This window comes from Geotrypetes seraphini, chromosome 3, assembly GCF_902459505.1.
Source record: "Geotrypetes seraphini chromosome 3, aGeoSer1.1, whole genome shotgun sequence".
NCBI classification, from domain to species: domain Eukaryota; kingdom Metazoa; phylum Chordata; class Amphibia; order Gymnophiona; family Dermophiidae; genus Geotrypetes; species Geotrypetes seraphini.
In genome coordinates, this window is record NC_047086.1 from 249,268,731 (window position 1) to 249,290,848 (window position 22,118).

At 39.3% G+C, this 22,118-nt stretch overlaps 1 protein-coding gene across 1 annotated transcript in view; it reads right to left on the minus strand.

Moving 5' to 3' along the window:
• The window catches only part of PLG (plasminogen), a 256,749-nt gene that overhangs the window by 227,172 nt on the left and 7,459 nt on the right, over positions 1 to 22,118 (minus strand). Inside the window, exon 2 of the mRNA XM_033938421.1 lies at positions 10,871 to 11,006. Within this exon, the coding sequence (XP_033794312.1) occupies positions 10,871 to 11,006 (136 nt within the window). The remainder of the gene's footprint in view (positions 1 to 10,870; positions 11,007 to 22,118) is intronic.

Genomic DNA, 22,118 nt, shown 5'->3' on the forward strand with positions numbered 1-22,118 from the left:
GATACAGAAAAATCCTATTGTACAGAGCAGTGAAATGTATGTTAGTAACTTCTAGGTGCAGAGAGCATATAATCCTCTCATTCTGTATACTGTTCCAACCCAAGGTTTTGGGTAATGCATCTGATTCTCAACTGGATTATACTAGCAGTATATTGTATGCAACATACAGTGATCTCGTGTTATAACATGAGTTTAGATTTTTGTCTGTTCCAGGATGTGAAACATTTCTATATACAACATTCTTCAAAGTTATCATATCCTGGCACATCTATATTTCTAGTCTCAAACTTCATTATTTTCAGTACGCTTTTTTTTAATAGGAAGAAAAGGTACTGGTCCTCATGCAAGGCAACCTTAGAGGCAGGATGGCTATCCATGCTGAACCCCTACAGTAGCCACGCCCTCTCGCTCCTTTCCTTCCATCCCCTGAGTCCATCTCGCCTTCTGCCCTCCCCTAATCTGACATCTACACACATACTCACTCTCTCTCCTCCTTCTCCCCTACCCCAGGACACAGTCTGGCATCTCCCCCTTCTGTCCTCAACCCCCTTCCCCATGTCTAACCTGTCTTCTGGCTTCCAAAAGTCCAGCGACAGTGATTCCCAAATGCTACCCTGAGCTGGCCCTACTCCCTCTACCTTGGCCCACCTCCCTGACATACTTCCTGTTTCCTCTGAAGTGAACCATGGTATAGAGGCTGGGCTGACAGTATTTAAGAATCACTGCTGACTCGGAGAAGGGGGTTGAGGAAGGGGGAATGCCAGACTGTGGCCACTGGGGAGGGGGAAGGAGCGAGTAAAAAAAGGTGTCAGTATGCTGTACTAGGCCATTAATATTTAAACTGCTCAGGTTTCAACAAGCCATTGAAATCCTTAATGCGGCCAAGCAATTGAAAAATATAAAGTGGCAACAGTCAAAGCTTTTATTTTTTTTCTGATTTTGCAAAGTTAACATCAAATAAAAGAAAACTATTCCTGGGTCTGAGAGAGCAGCTGAGACAACTAGGGGCCAAATACGGTTTACTGTATCCTGCAGTTATGAGAGTAACTCATAACAATAAAACCATACATTATAATGAGCCGGGAGCTTTGCAGGAATATATTAATCAACATTCAGGATCAATGAATTAATTGGAATTGAGATAAAGACAAGTCTGGTTTTTTTATCAACATTCCACAGAGTTGTGAATGAATTGCTTCATTGGTTTCCTAGAAATTGACATCCTCTGTTGGATATTCCTTTAAGTTATTGGATATTCTGCAGGTTAATATAAATCTTCCAGGAAGGAGTGGTGTAAACAAATGTAAAACTGTTTTTGTAAAAGTTTTTTTTAGTTAAGCTGTTAACTGCAGCACAGGATTTCTTTCTAAACAGAAGGGTGCTAAGACCGTGAAGACAATTTTCATTAATTAGCTCTCTAGTTGCGATGTAAAGTTGTCATAGGGGTTTCATCTGAATTATCAGAAATCTGTAGCCCTTCCTTTCAATTAGTTCTTAAAGGAACATTGGAAAGGAAATTTCCCATTAACTTGGGCAAGTGAAGCAGTTACTTATTTAGGGATCATTATTCCACAAGATATTACCCGTTTAAATGATCTTAATATTCAACCGTTATTGAATAAGACCAAATCAACCTTATTAATATGGAGACATTTTCATATTTCTTTACTGGGACATATTGCTGTTTGTAATATGATAATTCCTCAATGGTTATATGTATCTAAAGTAGTAGAATGTCAATTAAATAAATTGATATGTGGGTTCCTTTGGATGGGAAAAGGATCATGTATTTCATTAAATCAGGTGACTTTGCCAATAACAAAGGGAGGATTGGGTTTATTACAGTTGAGGCAATTTGTCGAGGCTTGTCATATGCATCACATACATGATTGATTTCTTGCAACATCTTATTTTTCCTGGACTTCAGTAGAGTTAAAATTATGGAGGCCTTATCACTTTAGTTATCTTTTACATGCTTCTAAGATGAAGCCTGCTGTTCTGAAAAATCCTTTTTATTTTTTAATTGTTCCTTTGAGATATGTAATCGATTGAAGTTTGATTTTTAAAACTACACCACTTTTACCTATTTATGGAAATGGCTCTTTTTTACCTGGTATAACATCTGCAGGTTTTCAATCTAATAAACAAGGAAATATTTTATATTTTTACCAGATATTAACTAATGAGGGTAATTTACAAACATTATCACAATTACGTACTGTTTATAACTGGTCTAAATTGGATATATATTCTTACATGCAATTGAGTATTTTGTGAATTCCTTACCTTCATTGTCACCTTATTTAGATACATTAACACCACACATTCGCAGTTGCATATTATTTAATATGTAATTACAGTTCTAAAATGGGGAAAAAGGGGTAGGGAATTGGGTATATTTGCTTTTAGTGATAATGTTTATTATATATTAACCCTGTAAATTTTGTTTTTCTTCTTGTATTTGAAATGATTTTTTTTTTTTACTATTTTGTTTGTATTTGAAATTTAATAAATGTGATTTACATTATTATTAGGAAACTGCTAAAATTAGAATTTTCCAATTTGGAACAAAATATTTTGACTTTAGAGTCACAATTGGCCTCGAATTGGGAACAAGATACTTTGAAAGACCTGATGAAAGCTAAATATAAATATAATGAGATTTCCTCACAATTGGCCAGGAAAGATTTGTTTTCTCAGCAGGCTCTGTATTATGGAAACTCGAATAAAGTGGGAAGATTATTGGCTAACTATCTTAAGTCTAAAAAAAGAAAAGTAAAGATTGCGGCCATTAAAGATGAGAAAGGTAAAATTCATACCCACATTGGAGATGTTTTAAAACAATTTTTGGATTATTATAAAGCTTTATATTATTCTGAGCTTTATTCAAATAAAGAAATTGAAGGAAGAGAATTTTTAAACTTAATTCATGGGCCAAAAATTCCCGAGCATATAAAAGAAAATCTTGAAGCGCCTATATCACTTAAGGAACTCCAAGCAGCATTGAGGTATCTCAGAGTTGGATCCGCTCTGGGTAGTGATGGATTCACAGTAGAGTTTCTCAAATCTTTTCAAAACATACTATTACCTCATCTTTTAAATTTATATCAATCACAACTGTATAGCAAGTACTATGGCGGAATCGTTAATCACTGTTTTGCCGAAGCCAAATAGAGATCCCATGTTAGTTTCAAACTACAGGCCTATTCCTTTAAGTAATGTGGATGGAAAACTCCTGGCTAAGTTATTGGCTCTATGATTAACCAAGCCTCTCCCTTATATGATCGGCATGCACCAAACGGGTTTCGTTGCTCAAAGACATTCTTCAAATAATACCAGATTGGCATTTCATATGCTCAATTTAGCAAAAACAATGGATAATCCGGCCTTTTCTGTTTCTTTGGATGCAGAGAAGGCCTTTGATCGTGTAGAATGGACTTTCATGTATCAAGCAATGGATTGATTTGGAAAAGGATCTGGATTTATTCAAATGATTCAAACTTTGTATAGCTCCCCTTCTGCCAGATTATATATTAATAATACATTCTTAGAGCGTTTTTCTTTACAGAGGGGAGTTAGACAAGGATGTCCCTTATCTCCTTTGCTTGTTGATATTGTTTTGGAACCCTTGTTGCTGGCCATTCAGCAGGCAAGGGAGATACGGGGAATTCCATATGCAGGTCGGGATTATAAGGTTTCAACCTATGCAGATGATATTTTGTTTCATTTGAAGAATCCTACCATCCCACATTTACTGGAATTGATTGATCGATTTGGCAAATTTTCGGGTTACAAAATAAATTGGAGCAAATCAGAGGTTCTTCCGTTAAATGTGCATTGTATAAATGGCTTATTTGTTCCATTCCCATTCCTTTGGAAGGAAGAGGGTATAAAATATTTGGGTATCATGATTCAAAGAGCATTGGAAGACACAATGACAGTAAATGAAAAATCCTTATTATTGAAAGTCAAAGAAATGTGTGAGCATTGGAACTCATTACATCTTTCTTGGCGGGGGAAGAGTCCGAACCATTAAAATGATGATTTTGCATGTAGTTTGCTACCAAATGAGTATGTTACCAGTTTATTTCCAAGGGTCCTTTTATAAAAAATTGAATGAGATCCTTACAAAATGTATTTGGCTGGGTAAAACTGCTAGAATAGCTTCAGTATCTTTACAAAAATCACAATCTGCAAGGGGGGGGTAAATTTTCCAAATTTTAATAGATATCATCAAGCCTTCATTTTGCGTCAGGGTATGTATTGGATCCTTCCTGAACTCATGGAGAACCTGCCGAATTGGCTGATCTTAGAGAGTCATCTTATGTCCCCATTACATTTGAGTCACATTTTGAGTATCAAGCTGCCCAGAATATATAAGGACAATAGTGTTCGTTTTTCCTCCTGGAACACATTAAAATTAATTAATAATTTAACATCTATTCCAATACAACAATCCACGTGTCAATCCTTCTGGTTGAACTCCAAGATTCCAATTGGCGAGTTTAAGATCCTCTGGAAACATTGGCTGCAGGCAGGTATACGTACTTTAGATGATGTGATCTTAAATGGGAAAATGCTAAATTTATTACAACTGCAACAATCATTCGGCATCTCAAAGTTTCAAGCTTTTAAATGGTTGCAGTTGAAACAGGCCATTCAGAAAGGGTTCCCTGACTGGCAAAATTTAAAAAATCAGTATAGCTTGCTGGGCCTATGTTTCCAGACAGATTTCCAAGGGCATCAGGCCGCCAAGTGGTACAAATTAATATCTGAGTATTTAAATAAAAAACCAAAAACAAGATTAAAAGACATTTGGAGCATTGAGATAAAGCAGCAGATTTCGAAATAAGGCTACAAGTCAGGCTTTCTAATTATCAAGTGCGTCCTTAAAAAGAAAGCTTTTTAATTTATTCTTAAATCTGTCCAAGTTACGTTCTTCCCTTAAAAAGATGGGGAGTGAGTTCCGTGTTTGAGGGGCTGTGATGGAAAAAATGAATTGGCGCCATGTGTTAATAATTTTAAGTGAAGGAATTATTAGTAAATATTGCTCATTTGATCTCAATAATCTATTTGAAGTGTAAGGAATCAGTAATTTATAAATAAAAGCAGGAGTTTTGTAAAGTAACGATTTGAGTGTAAGCAGACTTAGTTTATATATTATATGGTGAGCTACCGGGAGCCAATGCGCTTTCTTAAGGAGAGGTGTCACGTGATCGAATTTCCTCGCTTTCAATATAAGTTTAATAGAAGCATTTTGAATAATCTGTAAATGTTTGATTTCATTTTGGGCTATTCCCTTGAATAGAGCATTGCAATAATCAATTTTAGAAATTACTAAGGAATGGATTAAAATGTTAAGTGACTTTGGACATAGAAATTGCGAAACTGAACTGATTTGACGAAGTCTGAAAAAAGTTGATTTAACAATGCTACTAATGTGGTTGTGATTGGTTAGTTTATAATCAAAGATAACCCCTAGGATCTTAATGCTCCTTATTGACTGTAGAGTGGTACCCTTGATAGTGATGGGAAAAATGAGCTTAGAACCGTCTTTCCAGGGAACTAGCATAACATTTGATTTGTTAAGTGCTAATCTGTTAGCGTCAAGCCACTGGTGTATCTGTTCGAGTTTCTTATTGATTGCTATTGTTTCAAGAGGATTATTGGTATTTAGCGGATGTAAAAGCTGAATGTCATCTGCATAAGCAAATACGTTAAAGCCAATGGATTGGCAGAGAATCATCAAGGGTGCAAGAAAAATATTGAGCAAACGTGGTGAAAGAATGGACCCTTGGGGAATACCATGTGTTACTGAAAAACTTTCGGAAGTTGAATTGTTAAAAGACACAATAGAAGAGCGGTTTGCAAAGTAAGATATAAACCAAGAGAGGGCCTGATCCGTGATGCCAATAGATTGGAGTCTGTCTATAAGAAGATTGTGGTCAATTGTATCAAAAGCAGATGAAAGATCAATAGAAATCAGAAGAACAGATTGATGGTGATCCAGGAAGTAAAGCATGGAGGTAGACATACCAATCAGCGAGTGTACTGTAGAGGATGCTGTCTAAAGCCTGTTTGATTCGGATGTAAAATATTAGGTTTTTTTCTATGAATTCTGATATTTGATTGAATACCACCTTCTCAGACAGCTTTGCTAGGAAGGGAATATTTGCAATTGGTCTGTAATTTGATTTATCCTTGGGACTAGTTTTTTGATCCTTGATAATAGGGCGAATAACTCTTTCCTTCCAGGCCTTTGGCATAGTTCTTTGCTGAAGGCTTTCATTAATTAGGGCAAGGATGAAAGGACCGAAAATAGCAAAATAACGTTTAAGAATGAAGGGGGGGGGATTGATTCTGCTTGGGAATCCTTAATATTAATGGTCTTAATGAGGGATTCAATCTCCATAAGATTTGGTAGGTTGAACTGTGAGCATTTTGAGGATAGTGACCCTAGCTCAATTTGGTCTTGGTCTAGTATTGAATGCTGATTCAAGATAAGATTTTTCTTGATATTATTCACTTTGTCTATAAAATAAGTTGCAAGTTCCTGGGCAGTAGGCAAGTTATTGGTTATTTGGTTTTGCCTCTTGGTTGTAGACGTAACTGATTTTAATATGGAATAATGTGCAGAGGAGTTTTTGGCTTTCAAAATTTGGCCTGAGTAATATTTCATTTTTGCCTGATTTATTTTTGATTTATACAATCTTGAGTGCTTTTGAATTTTTCAGTATTGGTCTGGGTTTTCAATATTGGTCTGGGTTTTCTCCACCTACGTTCTAATGACCGAAGCTGTTTTTTGTATCCCCTTCCCCAGGTACAGGATTTCTCCTACTATCTCTCCTGCCATCCTGCACCCTGCCCACCTACTTTGGAGCAGTATCTGTCCCTCTTGTACCCTTCCCCTAGTGGTCTTGCATTTCTTCTCCCTCTCTCCTTTAGTCCATGCACCTCTCCTTTGCTTTCCTCCCCCTCTTTTTGGTTTGGTCTCTCTCTACCCTTCTCCCCGGATCTGGCATCTCTCCTCCCCTCTCTTACTCCTTCCTCCTCCTCCCTCTGCACAGGCCTGCCTCCCCACCGCGAAGGAACTCTTCTTCCTCTTCCCTCTGCACAGGCCTGCTTCCCTGCCATGAAGGCCTGCTCTCTGCCGCGAAGACCTGCTCCCCCCACAAAGGCCTGCCTCCCTACCATAAAAGCATTCTTCAGCCTGCTCCCTGCCGCGAAGAACTGCTCCCCCCGCAAAGGCCTGCCCCCCTGCCGTGAAGGCACTCTTTGGCCTGCTACCTGCTGCAAACGCCTGCTCCCCCCGCAAGCCTGTATCTTTCCCCAGCTTCCCTGCTCTTACCTTTAGGCTAATACGGCAGCCTGCAGGATTGCTAGTGCTATAGCGATCCCTGCAGCTGCCCGTCATCCTCAGCAGCATGTTCTCTCTGCCGCGATCCTGTCCCTGACATCAGAGCAGGGGCAGGACGTAGCATAGAGAATGTGCTGCTGAGGACGACGGGCAACTGCAGGGATCGCTATAACACTAGCGATCCTGCAGGCTGCCATATTAGCCTAAAGGTAAGAGCGGGGAAGCTGCCGTATTAGCCTTAAGGAGGTAAGAGCAGGGAAGCTGGGGGAGGCCTTTCTGACTGACCCTCCCCCCTCAAGCAGGAGCGGCAGAGGACGGCCAACAAGAGGCAGCGCTGCAGATCCTGCTTTAGGAAGGCATGGGGGAAGGATTGGTCATTGAATCGGGAGGCCAATTTTTTAAAAAATTGAATCGATTCGAATCGATTCACCCGAATCGTGAATTGGGCAGCACTAGTTCCTTGTCTCCTGCCTCCTCGGGTTACTCTCTTCTAGTTCGAGATGAGTCTCACTGGTATCAGGGCCTTCGGGGTGCTGGGCGGATCACTAAATAAATGTCTTCCCGCTCTAGCCTTGCTGACCAATCAGCAAGCAAGACTCTCAGCTGTGTACATGCTGAGCAGTGAGCTCAGCACGTAAACAGCTGAGAGCCTTGCTTGCTGTTCCTACCCCGCCACATCGCCGGACCAATCAGCAAGACTTTCAGCTGTGTGAGTGCTGAGCTCACTGCTCAGCATGGCTGTTTTCACCATGGCACCGGACTGGTCTCTCACCTGCGTCAGAATGTAGGTAGGCCTCAGTAAGTCGACCCCTGCTTCCAAAGCCTTCCATCCCTGTGGGAGTCCTGTGGGCCAGAGGGGGGTTCCCGTGGGAGTTCTGTGGGTCAGGGGGGATCTCTGCGGGATTCCCGTGATCCCCGTTCCCATGCAGACTTCTAGTACTCACTGCTTAGCGTAGAATGAGATGAGGGTTGAGCAGGTTAAAGGCCAGCTGCATTTGTACAGCTACGCAGAAGCACTTAATGGGTACCGCATAAGACAGGCTAGGTACATTCCCAGTAGTTACTGCACAACCCTTGCACTTACCGCATATTGATTTTTGCTACTAAAGCATGGTAAGTTCAAAAGCATACTATACTTTAGCAAGGGACCCTTAAGGAGGAAGCTAACAATGTGGGCTACTGTTAAAGACATGTTATTTTACTGTTAACTCAGGTTATTAGTAACTGGGTCTCATTGCATAAAATGAGATCTGTGCTAAAACAGCACAAGTTACTGGTAAAATAAGACCTCTTCTAAGTAGCCCACATTGATAATTTCTCCCCTTGGTGTGAAGAGTTTCAGGGTCTAGTAACCAGAGCTGATATTGTGATGTCATAATGCCTCATTCCACTAATGTCTAGCAGCCAACCTTATCATTGATGTCACAATGGCATCATTGTCCTATATTTGATTCACTTATATTACATACATCGGTGATTTTGATTTCTAGAGACATTTCTTTTTTTTTTTTAATTAAGGGGGGATGTTAAGGTGGATGCCGTGTATTTATATTTTAGGAAAGCCTTCAACAGCATTCCACTTCCGGCATTAGCCATGCCGACAATGGTGTTAGGCATCATAAAGCGCTTCCGTCAGCATGATTCTGGCACCTACATTTTAATAAATAAAGACGTTGTAATAAATAAACTGAGTGCCCTCAGCATGGGCCCCAAAGTTACGGGCTGGGTCAGGAACTGGTTGAGTGGAAAGCGACAGAGGGTAATGGCCAATGGAGATCACTCTTCACAAACCCAGCGCCTTAAGGATATGCATCCAGGAATGCCATTCAGAGTCAACGCATCTACTCCAGGTGCTGCTTAGTGTAATATGTTTTATTGTCATGTCTATATTGTAAATTATGTCATCTCTGTCCTGTCTCGATCATATTGTGGATGTACTTTGTAATCCATTCTGGGCTCCTTTGAAGGACGGGCTAAATAATTGAGCAAATAAATAAATACATAAGATTTAATGCTAAATAATGCAAGGTCATGCATTTGGGCCACAGAAACCTGAGGGAACAGTACAGTTTAGGGGATGAAGAACTTATGTGCATGACAGATGATCTTAAGGTGGCCAAAAAGGTTAAAAAAGTGACAGCGAAAGCTAGAAGGATGCTAGATTGCATAGGGAGAGGTATGGCTGGTAGGAAAAAGGAGATATTGATGCCTCTCTATAAGACTCTGGTGAGACCTCATTTAGAATATTGTGTACAATTCTGGAGGCCGCACCTTCAAAAAGATATAAAAAGGATGGAGTTGGTCCAGAGGAAGGCTACTACAATGGTGCATTGTCTTCGTTATAAGGCATATGGGGCAGACAAAGATCTCAATATGTATACTTTGGAGGAAAGGTGGGAGAGGGGAGATATGGTAGAGATGTTTGCAGCAATGGATTAATAAGTTAGCAGTTCACCGTGTTCTTTTTTTGCATACTCACCTCATCCCTGATGAAAGTTTTGAAACGGATATCGCGTTGGAGAGGTGTTGCTGCAAAGCAAGTTAAGTACATTTTCTACAATTTGGAATCCATTTAGTAGTTTGATAAAAGATAATTGATAAATTATTAAAAGGACTACAAATTAAGAAAAATGAAATAATATAAAAACAGTTTTTATTAGAGGATCCAGAGAAGAGCGACTAAAATGGTTAAGGGACTGGAGGAGTTGCCGTACAGTGAGAGATAAGAGAAACTGGGCCTCTTCTCCCTTGAAAAGAGGAGACTGAGAGAGGACATGATCAAAACATTCAAGATAATGAAGGGAATAGATTTAGTAGATAAAGACAAGTTGTTCACCCTCTCCAAGGTAGAGAGAACAAGAGGGCACTCTCTAAAGTTAAAAGGGGATAGATTCCGTACAAACGTAAGGAAGTTCTTCTTCAACCAGAGAGTGGTAGAAAACGGAAATGTTCTTCCAGAGGCTGTTATAGGGGAAAATGCCCTCCAGGGATTCAAGACGAAGTTAGACAAGTTCCTGCTGAACCAGAACGTATGCAGGTATGGCTAGACTCAGGGAACAGGTCTTTGATCTAAGGGCCGCTGATGGACCACTGGTCTGACCCAGCAGTGGAATTCTTATGTTCTTATGAGTCTGAGTTCAAGAATGCGTGGGACAGGCATGTGGGATCTCTTACGGAGAGGAGGAGATAGTGGTTACTGTGGATGGACAGACTGGATGGGCCATTTGGCCTTTATCTGCCATCATGTTTCTGTGTTTGCCTGACCTAAACTTATATAATGCTTTTCCCATGCATACATAGGCACACATTTATATATACTATATTTTTTAAACCCTATAGAAGCCCTGTTTTCTGCATAACTCTGTCAAAACATGAACAATTTCAATAACATCGGGGATATATCATCCTGAATAAATTTGTAATAAACTTATACTATTCCCCCACCAATTGTCTAAGTGAGTTGAATATGCTGCCAGAAGCTTGGTGGGTACTAAAGAGAAAAATAGATATTACCTGCAAAGGAAATTTGGTTCAACATCGCATTTCAAAGCACATTCCTCTTCATTGTCTGTTCCATAAAAACGCTTGTTATTATCATATAGCCAGGCTCCTTCTGTTTTCACATACTCATCTAGTTTCTGACATTCCACTAAAGGGAGAGAAAAAAAATATTCTCAAATTCATTTCTCAGTGGAAAACCTACTAATTGTATCCTGTGTCAGTATGTGAATTGCTGGTAGGCCAGGGGTCAGCAACCTGCGGCTTTAATCTCCCTCCAAACCTCATGATTCACACCCCCCCCCCCCCCCACACACACACACCTGCCCTCCTCGGCCTACCAAGGTACCTGGTGGTCTAGTGGGGCTCTTCATGGCAGGAGCATAGCCCTCTCGCTCTTGCCTCCTATGCAACTGACTTCTAAAATGGCTGCCATGACCTCTCGTGGCAGCTCATGGTACTACAGGAAATACCTTGAGCAGCGACAAAACCTCACAGCAGTCATTTTAGAAAGCAGCTGCATAGAGGCAGCAGCAAAAGGGCCACTCTCCTACCACGATGACCCCTGCTGGACCAGCAGGTACCTTGGTAGGCCTCTGGAGCGGGGATCATGAGGGAGATTAAAGAGTTGGGGCCCAGAAAGGTGTCACCTATATGTGGGTATAGTGGGATTAGGATAGGGTTTGAAAGGCACACATTTTTCACTTCAAAGATAATGGTTAGAGTGGGGGATGGTGTAGTCAAAAATTAAAAAAATGTGAGTGAATCAAGCATATACTAGATCCAACAACAATAATTCATTCAATGAAAATGCATAGCATCCAAATTAAATAATGTAATAATCATAACTTTATTTGAAGAAAAAGGATCTCAGAAATCCAAACCATAGACATATTGGACATCTACTGGTTGTCAATGAATTAAGATATCTTTCAGGAGAAGCAGACCTTGGCACAACACAGAAAATCTGCAGGAAATAGGCACAGAGGTGTATGATAAAGAGAAGGAAAAGTCCTGCTCCAGTCCCTCAGGTGGGAGGTGGAATAATCTAAACTAGACCTGGGATAAGCTATGAAACAACATTAAGTTCAGGCCATCTGGTTTTTATTTTCGTTTTCAGCTTTCTGCCTTTGTGAAATGTTTAGAAGATTTGCACTATGGGCTCCTTTTACTAAGGTGTGCTAACATTTTTAGCGTGCGCTAACGCGCTAAATGAAAAATACTAACGCGAGCTCTTTGGAGGCATTAGCGTTTAGCATGCGGGCTAAAACTGCTAGCGCCCTATGTGTTGATAATGCTCAACCTGAATGTGTAAATATTTGCAAATATGTGATTAAATTACAATGTTTTAGTTTAAGAGGGGGAAAAAAAAAATTTATACTTCATGTTTATATTCTATTTTATTATCACTTGACGATGAAGGGTACTATGTCCCACTATTCTGATATTGATTTATTTAACAAAGCATAAAGTATATATAGATTAATTTTGGAATCCTTAGGTTGGGGTCTTTACAATAAATATTTTGAGGCTATGTGTTAGAATTGGAGTTTCCCTGATAATATATTATTCTGAGAATTACTCTGTATAGGATGTTGGGAGTATCCTGATTGATAGTAGATGTATCGTATATTCATGGTATATTTCTAGTTTCTAGTATTGGAGAGGTCATTAAATATAGGGGCAAAAGAAATGGTTATTTTCTGATAATTACTGAAATTCTTTATATAGGCTATTTAAAGAATTGTGGATATAAATATTAATTTATTTCATTTGTTTATTGGGTAAAGATATTGTTGGGTATTTGTGATAGGTAAAAGGGTGATATAGTAATTGCAGGGTGGAAGGGAGATGGGTTTGTGGGCCTAGTGGATGCGCATCCAAGTTCACATGATTTATCTATTGGGGTGGGGAGGGATATGGGGGTATGGGTTTATGGATGTGTATGGAGGGTTATTTTATGAAATTTTTTATGTGGGTGGGTTGGGAGGTAGGTGAAAAGGGATAAGGATGTATGTGGCAATTATTCTGGTATCATTTGCTTATGTATTTTTATACTTTAATCAATTCAAATGGCTATAAAATTTTACATGTTAAATGTAAATGGGCTTAATCACCCCATAAAGAGGAAATAAGTATTGAATTTTTTGAAAAAGCAAGAGGCTGATGTCTATTTCTTGCAGGAAACACACCTCTCTCCAGTTGAAGCCAGTAAACTGGATGGTGAATGGGTAAAACATTCCTTTTTATGCGCCTACAGTGGGAAAGAAAGCTGGTGTGGCTATCCTGGTCAATAGGAAATGCTCTGCGGTATTTAGTAATGCTAGTGCTGATCCTATGGGAAGATGAATTCATATTGACATGACCTTAGGAAATGATACCGTGAAGCTTTTTAATGTTTACGCCCCTAATACGAATCAGACTGATTTTTTTTTAAACGCCAACATTTAATTCTGTCATTTGCTACATCTAATATAATTGTGGCTAGAGACCTCAATGCTGTCATGGATTCATTGCTGGATAAACAACCTAACAGACAACTAAAGTCATTAGGCTTGGACAATCTTGTGCAATCATGCAGTTTAAAAGATATATGGATGCTTTTTCATTTTAATGCTCGTGAATTTTTTTTTTGTTCCCAGGTTCATCAATCATTTTCTAGAATTGATAATTTTTTTGTATCAGATAATTTAACGAGCCAGGTTACACAGGCTAACATAGATCCAATCCTTTTGACGGATCATGCAGGTATTTGGATTGAGTGCCGAGTTGGTGAAAAGGACTTTACTAGACCTGTTTGGAGATTCAATAATACATTGCTTGCAGATTCAAACTTTCTTGAGGAAATAAAACAAAAAATGGTTGACTCTTTTCAACTCAATACCTCAGAGGAAGTCTCATTGGAAACTATTTGGGATGCTTTTAAAGCTACGATGAGAGGGCAAATAATTTCTTATTCGGCACACATACGGAAAATGCTGAAATTAGAATTTTCTAATTTTGAACAAAATATTTGATCCTTAGAGTCACAATTGGCTTCGAAATGGGAACACAGTACTTTACAGAGATTTCTTCACAATATGCTAGATTTATTTTCTCAACAAGATCTGTATTATGGAAACTCGAATAAAGCGAGAAGATTATTGGGTAATTATCTCAAAGACAAAAAAAGGAAAATAAAAATTGTGGCTATTAAAGATAAGAAAGGTAAAATTCATACCCACTTTGGAGATGTTTTGAAGCAATTTTGGGAATTTTATAAAGCTTTATATTCTTCTGAGCTTTATTCTGATAAAGAAATGGAAGGCTTAGAATTTTTATAGTTAATTCAGGGACCAAAAATTCCCGAGCATATAAAAGGAAATCTTGATGCACCTATATCACTAAAAGAGCTTCAGACAGCGTTGAAGTCCGTGAGAGCTGGATCCGCTCCAGGTGGTGATGGACTTATGGTGGAGTTTTTCAAATCATTTCAAATTACACTTTTACCTCATCTTCTAAAATTATATCAATCACAACTGACTAAAGGTTGTATTTCAGATACTATGGCTGAATCTTTAACTATTGTTTTGCCAAAGCCAAATAGAGATTTCATGTTGGTCTCAAATTACAGGCCTATTTCTTAATCAATGTGGATGGAAAACTCCTGACTAAGTTATTGGCTTTAAGGTTAGCCAAGGCTCTCCCATACATGATTGGTATGCACCAAACGGGTTTCGTTGCTCAAGAGGCACTCTTCAAATAATACTAGATTGGCATTTCATATGCTAAATTTATCAATAACAATGAATGATATGGCTTTCTGTCTCTTTGGATGCAGAGGCCTTTGATCAAGTGGAATAGTACTTTCATGTATCAAGCAATGGATTGGTTTGGTATAGGATCTGGATTTATACAAATGATTCATACCTTGTATAGCTCCCCTTCGGCCAGATTATAGAGCGGAAAGGGGAGCTAGACAGGTATGTCCCTTATCTCCTTTGCTTTTTGATATTGTGTTGGAACCCTTGTTGTTGGCTATACAGCAGGCAAAGGAGATACAGGGAATGCCTTATGCAGGTCGGGAACATAAGGTCCCTGCAATGCAGATGATATCTTGCTTCATTGGAGAAATCCTGATTTTACCATTCCATATTTACTGGACTTGATTGACCGATTTGGTAAATTTTCTGGTTATAAAATAAATCGGAGTAAATTGGAGGTTCTTCCACTAAATGTACATTGTATAAAAGGACTATTTGACCCATTCCCATTCTTTTGGAAGGAAGAGGGTATAAAATATATAGGTGTTATGATTCAAAAAACTCTGGAAGACACAATGACAGTAAATGAGAAATCTTTATTGCTGAAAGTCAAAGCGATTTGTGAGCACTGGAACCCTTTACATCTTTCTTGGTTGGGGAGAGTACAAACTGTCAAGATGATGATATTGCCTGTAGTTTGCTACCAAATGGGGATGTTGCCAGTTTATTTTCAAGGATCCTTTTAAAAGAAATTAAATAGAATTCTCACTAACTTTATTTGGCTGGGTAAAACTGCTAGAATAGTTCTAGTATCTTTGCAAAAACCAATTGAGGAGGGTGGGGTAAATTTTCCAAATTTCTACAGATACAATCAAGCTTTTATCATGAGACAGGGTATTGGATCCTTCCTGAGCTCATGGAACATCTTCCATATTGGCTTTATTTACAATGGCAACTCATGTCTCCTTTGAGATTGTGGCATGTTTTAAGTATCAAGTTACCCAGATATGTTAAGGACAATAGTATTTTATTTGACACCTGGAAAACCTTGAAATTTATTAACAACTTAACATATATTCCAGTAGAAAAATCCGCGTGTCAATCCTTATGGCTTATTTCCAAGATTCAAATTGGCAAGTCTAAGATCTTCTGGAAGCATTGGATGCAGGCAGGTATACGTATCAAATGGGAAAATGCTTGATTTTTCATGACTGCAACAATCATTCGGTATTTTAAAGTCTCAAATTTATAAGTGGTTGCAGATGAAGCAGGCCATTCAGAAAGGGTTCCCCGATTGACTCAATCTAAAAAATCAGTATAGCTTGCCGGTCCTATGCTTCCAGACAGATTTGCTAGGGCATCAGGCAGCCAAGTGGTATAAATTAATATCTGGCTATATGAATAAGAAACCAAAAACAAGTTTGAGAGATATTTGGAGCATTGAGATTAAGCAGCAGATTTCTGCTACTCAATGGCCACGAATTTGGTCTTGGAGGATGAGATGTACAGTATCAGCATCTCTGAGACAAACTTGGTTTTTCTTGTTGCATAGGATTTTTTGGACCCTGGTTCATCTACAGAAGTTAGACAGTTTTAAATCTAACAGATGCTGATCTTGACATTGGGACATTGGACCATCTGTTGTTTTACTGTCCTTTAATACTTAGTTTTGGAAGTCAATATGGGGACAGATTAATACTGTACTGGAGTCATTGATTCCATTGACATATGATATAGTCATATGTGGGACGTTATTACATCTTAAACCCCCTTTGGACTGATATAAAAGCCGGCTACTCCTTATTATGACCGGGGTAGCCAAACAGAAGGCTACTTGTAATTGGAAAAATTGCGATCGCCTTAATTTTCCTTTTTGATGGGCAAATTTATGCCTCTGCTACAGGTATGAGAAAATGAATGCTGATATGTTGGTGCACATCACATTATTTAATTTGATTTGGGGCCCATTGACATCTTTTTTTACTTTGTTATAATTGTCTTTTATCTTTATTTTTTTGTGGAATTACACACACATCCAGGGTAGGGTGGGAGGTTGGGATGGGGTTATATCATTGCTTTGTTATGTTCTATGTCTACAGGTTATGGAAGGGAAGGGAGGGGGGTTATTCTTTATGTATTATTATTGACAGATTATAAATTCTTACTGTGGTGGATTAATGATCGTATATATATTGTTCTGCACTTTTGTTGTCTTGAAAAATTAATAAAGTTAAAAAATAATAATAATAATAAAGGGGCGTGTTAGAAGCATGTTTTGGGTGCACTTTGGGGTGGTTTAGACTTCGACATCTTGCAGCAATAATCAAACCTTTTGCAAGATGTCCTAGATAGAATTTGGACGTTTTAGGGTCGGCCTGTTTTAGAAGCGTCTAAATGCAAAAAAGTTACCCAAATTGACCAGATGATCACTGAAGGGATTAAGTAATGACCACACACACACTCCACCAGTGGCCACAAACCCTCTCCAACCCCCCAAACATCCAAATTAAACAGTATTCCATTTTTAATAGAGTTTTATACACATCCGAGATGGGTGGGAGGGAGGGGAGTTATAAGTGATGTTTTATTGTACCAATTGTATTTTTTGAATGCACTTTGTGTATGTTTTAAAATGAATAAATAAATTTTTTTAAAAAGAGATAATCTTTCATCAATCCTAAAAACCTTTTTTTTGTAAAACATGTTTAAATTCTTGACATTAAATAAGTGACAAATCTTCGTTTATGAATTTAAACTCAAACATAAATAAACTGAACCATTGGCTGTGATGTTATGTATCGTATAGGTACTTATCAGCAAAGCTCACTAAGGGGAAACTATGAGACTAATCCTAAACATGACAGCTGACTGTGTATTGGAAACAAAGCAAACAAATTTGTTTGCCTGACCAATCATTGGAGAAACAAAGGGCCTCTTCTATTAAGCTGCGATAGCAGTTTCTAGCGTGGGGAGCCATGCTGAATTGCCCACACTGCTCCCAATACTTAGAGTTCCTATGAGCGTCAGGAGCAGCGTGGGCCATTCAGCGCGGCTCTGCGCTAAAAACTGCTATTGCAGTTTAATAGAAGAGGGGGAAGTGTCAAAAGAGTTCATGTCAGCTAAATTTGCTGTTGAAGAAGCTTTCAGGTACAGTAAAACCTTGGATGGCAAGTAACTTGGTTTGCAAGTGTTTTGCAAGACAAGCAAAACATTTTATTAAATTTTAATTTGATACACAAGCAATGTCTTGCAATACAAGAACATACAGTATACACACATCACAACTGAACCGATGGTTCTTCTCTTTCTGACACTGCAAGAGTGTAGTATACGAGCAAAGTCTTGCAATACGAGTACATGCAGTATACACACGTCTATCACAACTGGTTTTTCTCTCTCTGACGCTGCGGGAGTGTAAATGAGCGAGGTCTTGCAATACAAGAACATACAGTACACATACACACATCACAACTGAGCCGATGGTTCTCTCTCTCTGACGTTTCAGAAGTGTAGTGACTGTTCTAAATGAGCGAGGTCTTGCTATACAAGTATGTATAGTATTTTGTATTAATGTTTTTGGGTTGTGGAACTAATCGTCTGGGTTTCCATTATTTCTAATGGGGAAATTCGCTTTGATATACGAGTGCTTTGGATTACAAGCATGCTTCTGGAACGAATTATGCTCGCAAACCAAGGTTTGACTGTATACTCATAAACTAATATAGCAAACTTTAAAAACTCCAAACAAAACAACTCTTATGGGTTTTTTTTGGAGCTATTAACTTTATCTTAAAGTTGAAATAGAGGCTCAACTTTCCCCCTTAGCTGTGTGTGGACCAACAGGAACCCGTTTTGCCTGCTAGGTTTTTTCATGGTCTGTGCTAATCTGTACTACCATCTATCATAGTCTAATCCCAATAATTTTTAATCTGGATTTTGTTTTGGTTTTTATAATGGCCAAAAAAAAAAAATTAGGTGTCTAGCTGGGTCAATTTTGAAAAAAGATTAAATAAATAAAGATGTCTTGTGGGTTTGAAAACGGATATTTTCTCCACCCAATTTGTGGATATTTTTCTCAAATGTCCAAAGTCAGACTTGGGTAGTGTTACCCGACATTTAGATTTACCAGGACATGTCCTCTTTTTAGAGCACTGTCCAGGCATCCGGATGGCTTTTCAAAACCAAGCACTTTGTCCGGGTTTTTAAAAGCTGTTGAGATCGGGGCCGAGTCTGGAGTGCATCTGCACATGCGTGGATGTGACCTAGTGATGTCACACACACATGTGCGATGTCATCAAGTCACATCTGCGCACGTGCAGATTCACTCCAGACCTCAGCCCAAAGAGACGAGGTTTGTGGGAATGGGATGGGGCCAGGAGAAGAACAGGGCGGGGCCAGCCATCCTCTTTTTTTAAGATGTAAAATCTGGTAACCGTAGACTTAGGCATCCTTTCGAAAATGCCCCTCTGTCTCCCCTCCCTTTCCCCTGAAAGTGAAGTCAGCAGGAAAACCAGGTTCTATGACAGCTTCAGGTATTAAGAACATTCTGAACAAAATAGACAGCAGGTCTGAGGAGTAGCCTAATGGCTAGGGTTACCGGATTTTCAGGAACAAAAATCTAGACCCACGGCCCCACCCCCAGGCCTGCCCCCATTCCACCCGGGTTAAACCCCATTCTGCCCCCTCAACCTGGTCGCTTGTCGGGAGGGCATCTGCGCATGTGCTGGTGTGATGCGTGTGACGTCACCGCTTTGCATCTGTGCATGCACAGATGCTATCCTGACATCGCGGCTAGCTGGAAGCTTTTCATAACTCGGACAAAGTGTCCTTGTAAAGGAGGACATGTCTGGTGCAATCTGGACGTCTGGTAAGCCTACTAATGGCCAAATGCAGTGAACTTTAAACTAGGGGACCCAGGTTCAATTCCCACTTAAACTTTTTTTTTCTTTAAATTGTGAGTCCTCCAGAAAAAAGCATATACCTACTCCCCCCCCCCCCCCCCCAATATTTAGTACCGCTTAGCTGGCTATCCACTAATATTCAGTGGGAGATAGCTGGCTATCTTCCATTGAATACCCAGATTGCCAACTAACCTGGTTACTGGCTATTTCACGCAATAAAGTCGGTCACCGCCGATATTCAGCCAGTCAGCTGCTGAATATCAGCCTGGCCAGCTAAGTCTGAGGCAGCGAACTATGGTTCATAGTTAAATGCGTGCAAGACAACAGCGCACCCTATTGTCTTTGTGCAGTATTATCTTTGCGCTGATTTGTCTTCGCATTTTTGTCCGCGCGCTGTTGTCTTACACGCATTTGACCTGTCACCGCGAACTATATACAGCTCTCAATTGTCTCACGCGCTATTGTCTTTGCGCGGTATTATCTTTGCTCTGATTTGTCTTCGCATTTTTGTCCACACGCTGTTGTCTTGCGTGCATTTGACCTGTCACCGCAAACTATATACAGCTCTCAATTGTCTCACGCGCTATTGTCTTTGCGCGGTATTATCTTTGCACTGATTTGTCTTCGCGTTTTTGTCCACACGCTGTTGTCTTGCGCGCATTTGACCTGTCACCGCGAAATGTATACTGCCTTGTCATTGAATATTCAGGATCACTGCAAACTAGGGAGGCTGCCTCCTGCAGTCTGAATATCAGGTCCACTGTATCTAAATATATATGACACATGAAGGCTATTGAGGTGGTGTACAGTCAGTTACAGCAGGTATTTCCGTGTTCTTGGAGGACTCTGCCTTTTAAATAAGAGTTGTTGGAGGATATAAACCTGAGTGTCCTGGTTTACAATCCTCTACACTGACCACTAGGCTGCTCCTCTGCTCTGCAAAGACATATGTGTGGCCATCTTTGAAAAAATGCTGTCAGAAAGACATCCTTGTCTCTGTTTTTTATGTTGTTCATAATTTGAAAGTTTCAGTTTGTAATGGCTGCTCATTTGAGACATTCTAACATATTTTTTAAAACGAAGCCCTGACATATTACCTGTGTGAAAATGGCCAGGGGAAGCTTATTGTTTTTGTGACAATGGTGAAACTAAAGTAGATAGATTAGAATTGGTAATCAATATGATGGATGTTCTTGTTTTTGCAAATTAACTCAAAACACGGCTCGATAGTCGGCAAGCAAACATGCATTTCATTATCCACCATCTGCAGTCATTCTTTTCTTTTCTTTTTTTTAAATTTAATTTCTGTCAGTAAAAGAGTAATAGAGTAGTAGAGAAATAGATCACTACAGGTCATTGACCTGGGGGCTGCCGCGGGAGCGGACTGCTGGGCATGATGGACCTATGGTCTGACTCGGCAGAGGCAATGCTTATGTGCTTATTAGAGCTGAAAATCCAAGTTTGCAAAGATAAGAAGATCCAAACGGTAACAAAGCCTTGATTGCTCTGTTGCTCAAGTAAGGATAACTACTGCATTAAAAACTAAACTAAAATTGCTTAATCGGTGTGAACTCCGGTGGATGTTTACATTAGATTCCATGGCCCCAAATGGGTTAAATGAAACTTCTGATTGGTTAGCTCAAGCTGATTTTTAGGTGGCTCTGGCCATGGGAAACGGATGTTCTGTTTTAGGTTATGGCCCCTTTTAGAAAATCTTGAGGGTCAGTAGAGTGATTCCCCGGAAGTGACGTCTTTCGGGTGGGGTATTTAATTCTCAGAGTCGGCGAACCTTGGCGTGCTCTCTTTTTTGCCGGTGGTTGGTATGTGACGTTTATTCTGCTTAAATGTAAGTAATATGAAATTGCATAGATAAGGGGATTGCACTTAATAGTTCTGTCCCTAACATTGCTTATGTATCTGTTTGGCATTTCAGCTTCCCCATGTCGTCTTGATAAAGATTATCGAAACGCGTTGGCGTTTTGGGGATTGATTGCTACGCTATGCAAAAAGCTAAGTAAAGTTTTTTCACATCAGACATGTATAATATATAAAAAAAGTTTACTATTGAATAAGTAACAAAAAATTTTTTCACAAAAGAACCAAAAAAATGAACAAAACAGGAGATGGAGGCACCGTTGGGTAAATGAGGAGTTTTCCCTACAAACATAGTTTGTTTGTTGGACGGTCTGATACCCGCTACAGGTCTTCCTACACTCTTGATTTTGCAACTCTGCATTTTGTGTTTTGGACATTGTTTGATATTATTAATTGTTCTTTGAAGTGGATATGGCACTCATAACATTGACAGACTCTTGCATACGCGATTGTCTATTCTAGTGTATACTTATGAAGGGCATTTTTAAAAATAAAGTAAAATTCTAGAATCTTTGGTGATATACCCAGAATTTTTTTTCGGGGCACACCACTGTGCCATGGCATACAGTTTGAGAGACACTGGTGTAAATCCTCACATCCAAGGTTGAGTGCAGATCCTGGCGCTTTGTGCTATTCTATAAAGGGTGCCCATCATGAAGTGCCCTTTAAAGAATACTGTTTAGTGCTGCTTTTTTTGGCACCAAATTTTGAGCACCATTTACTGCATCTTATCCCAGTGCATAA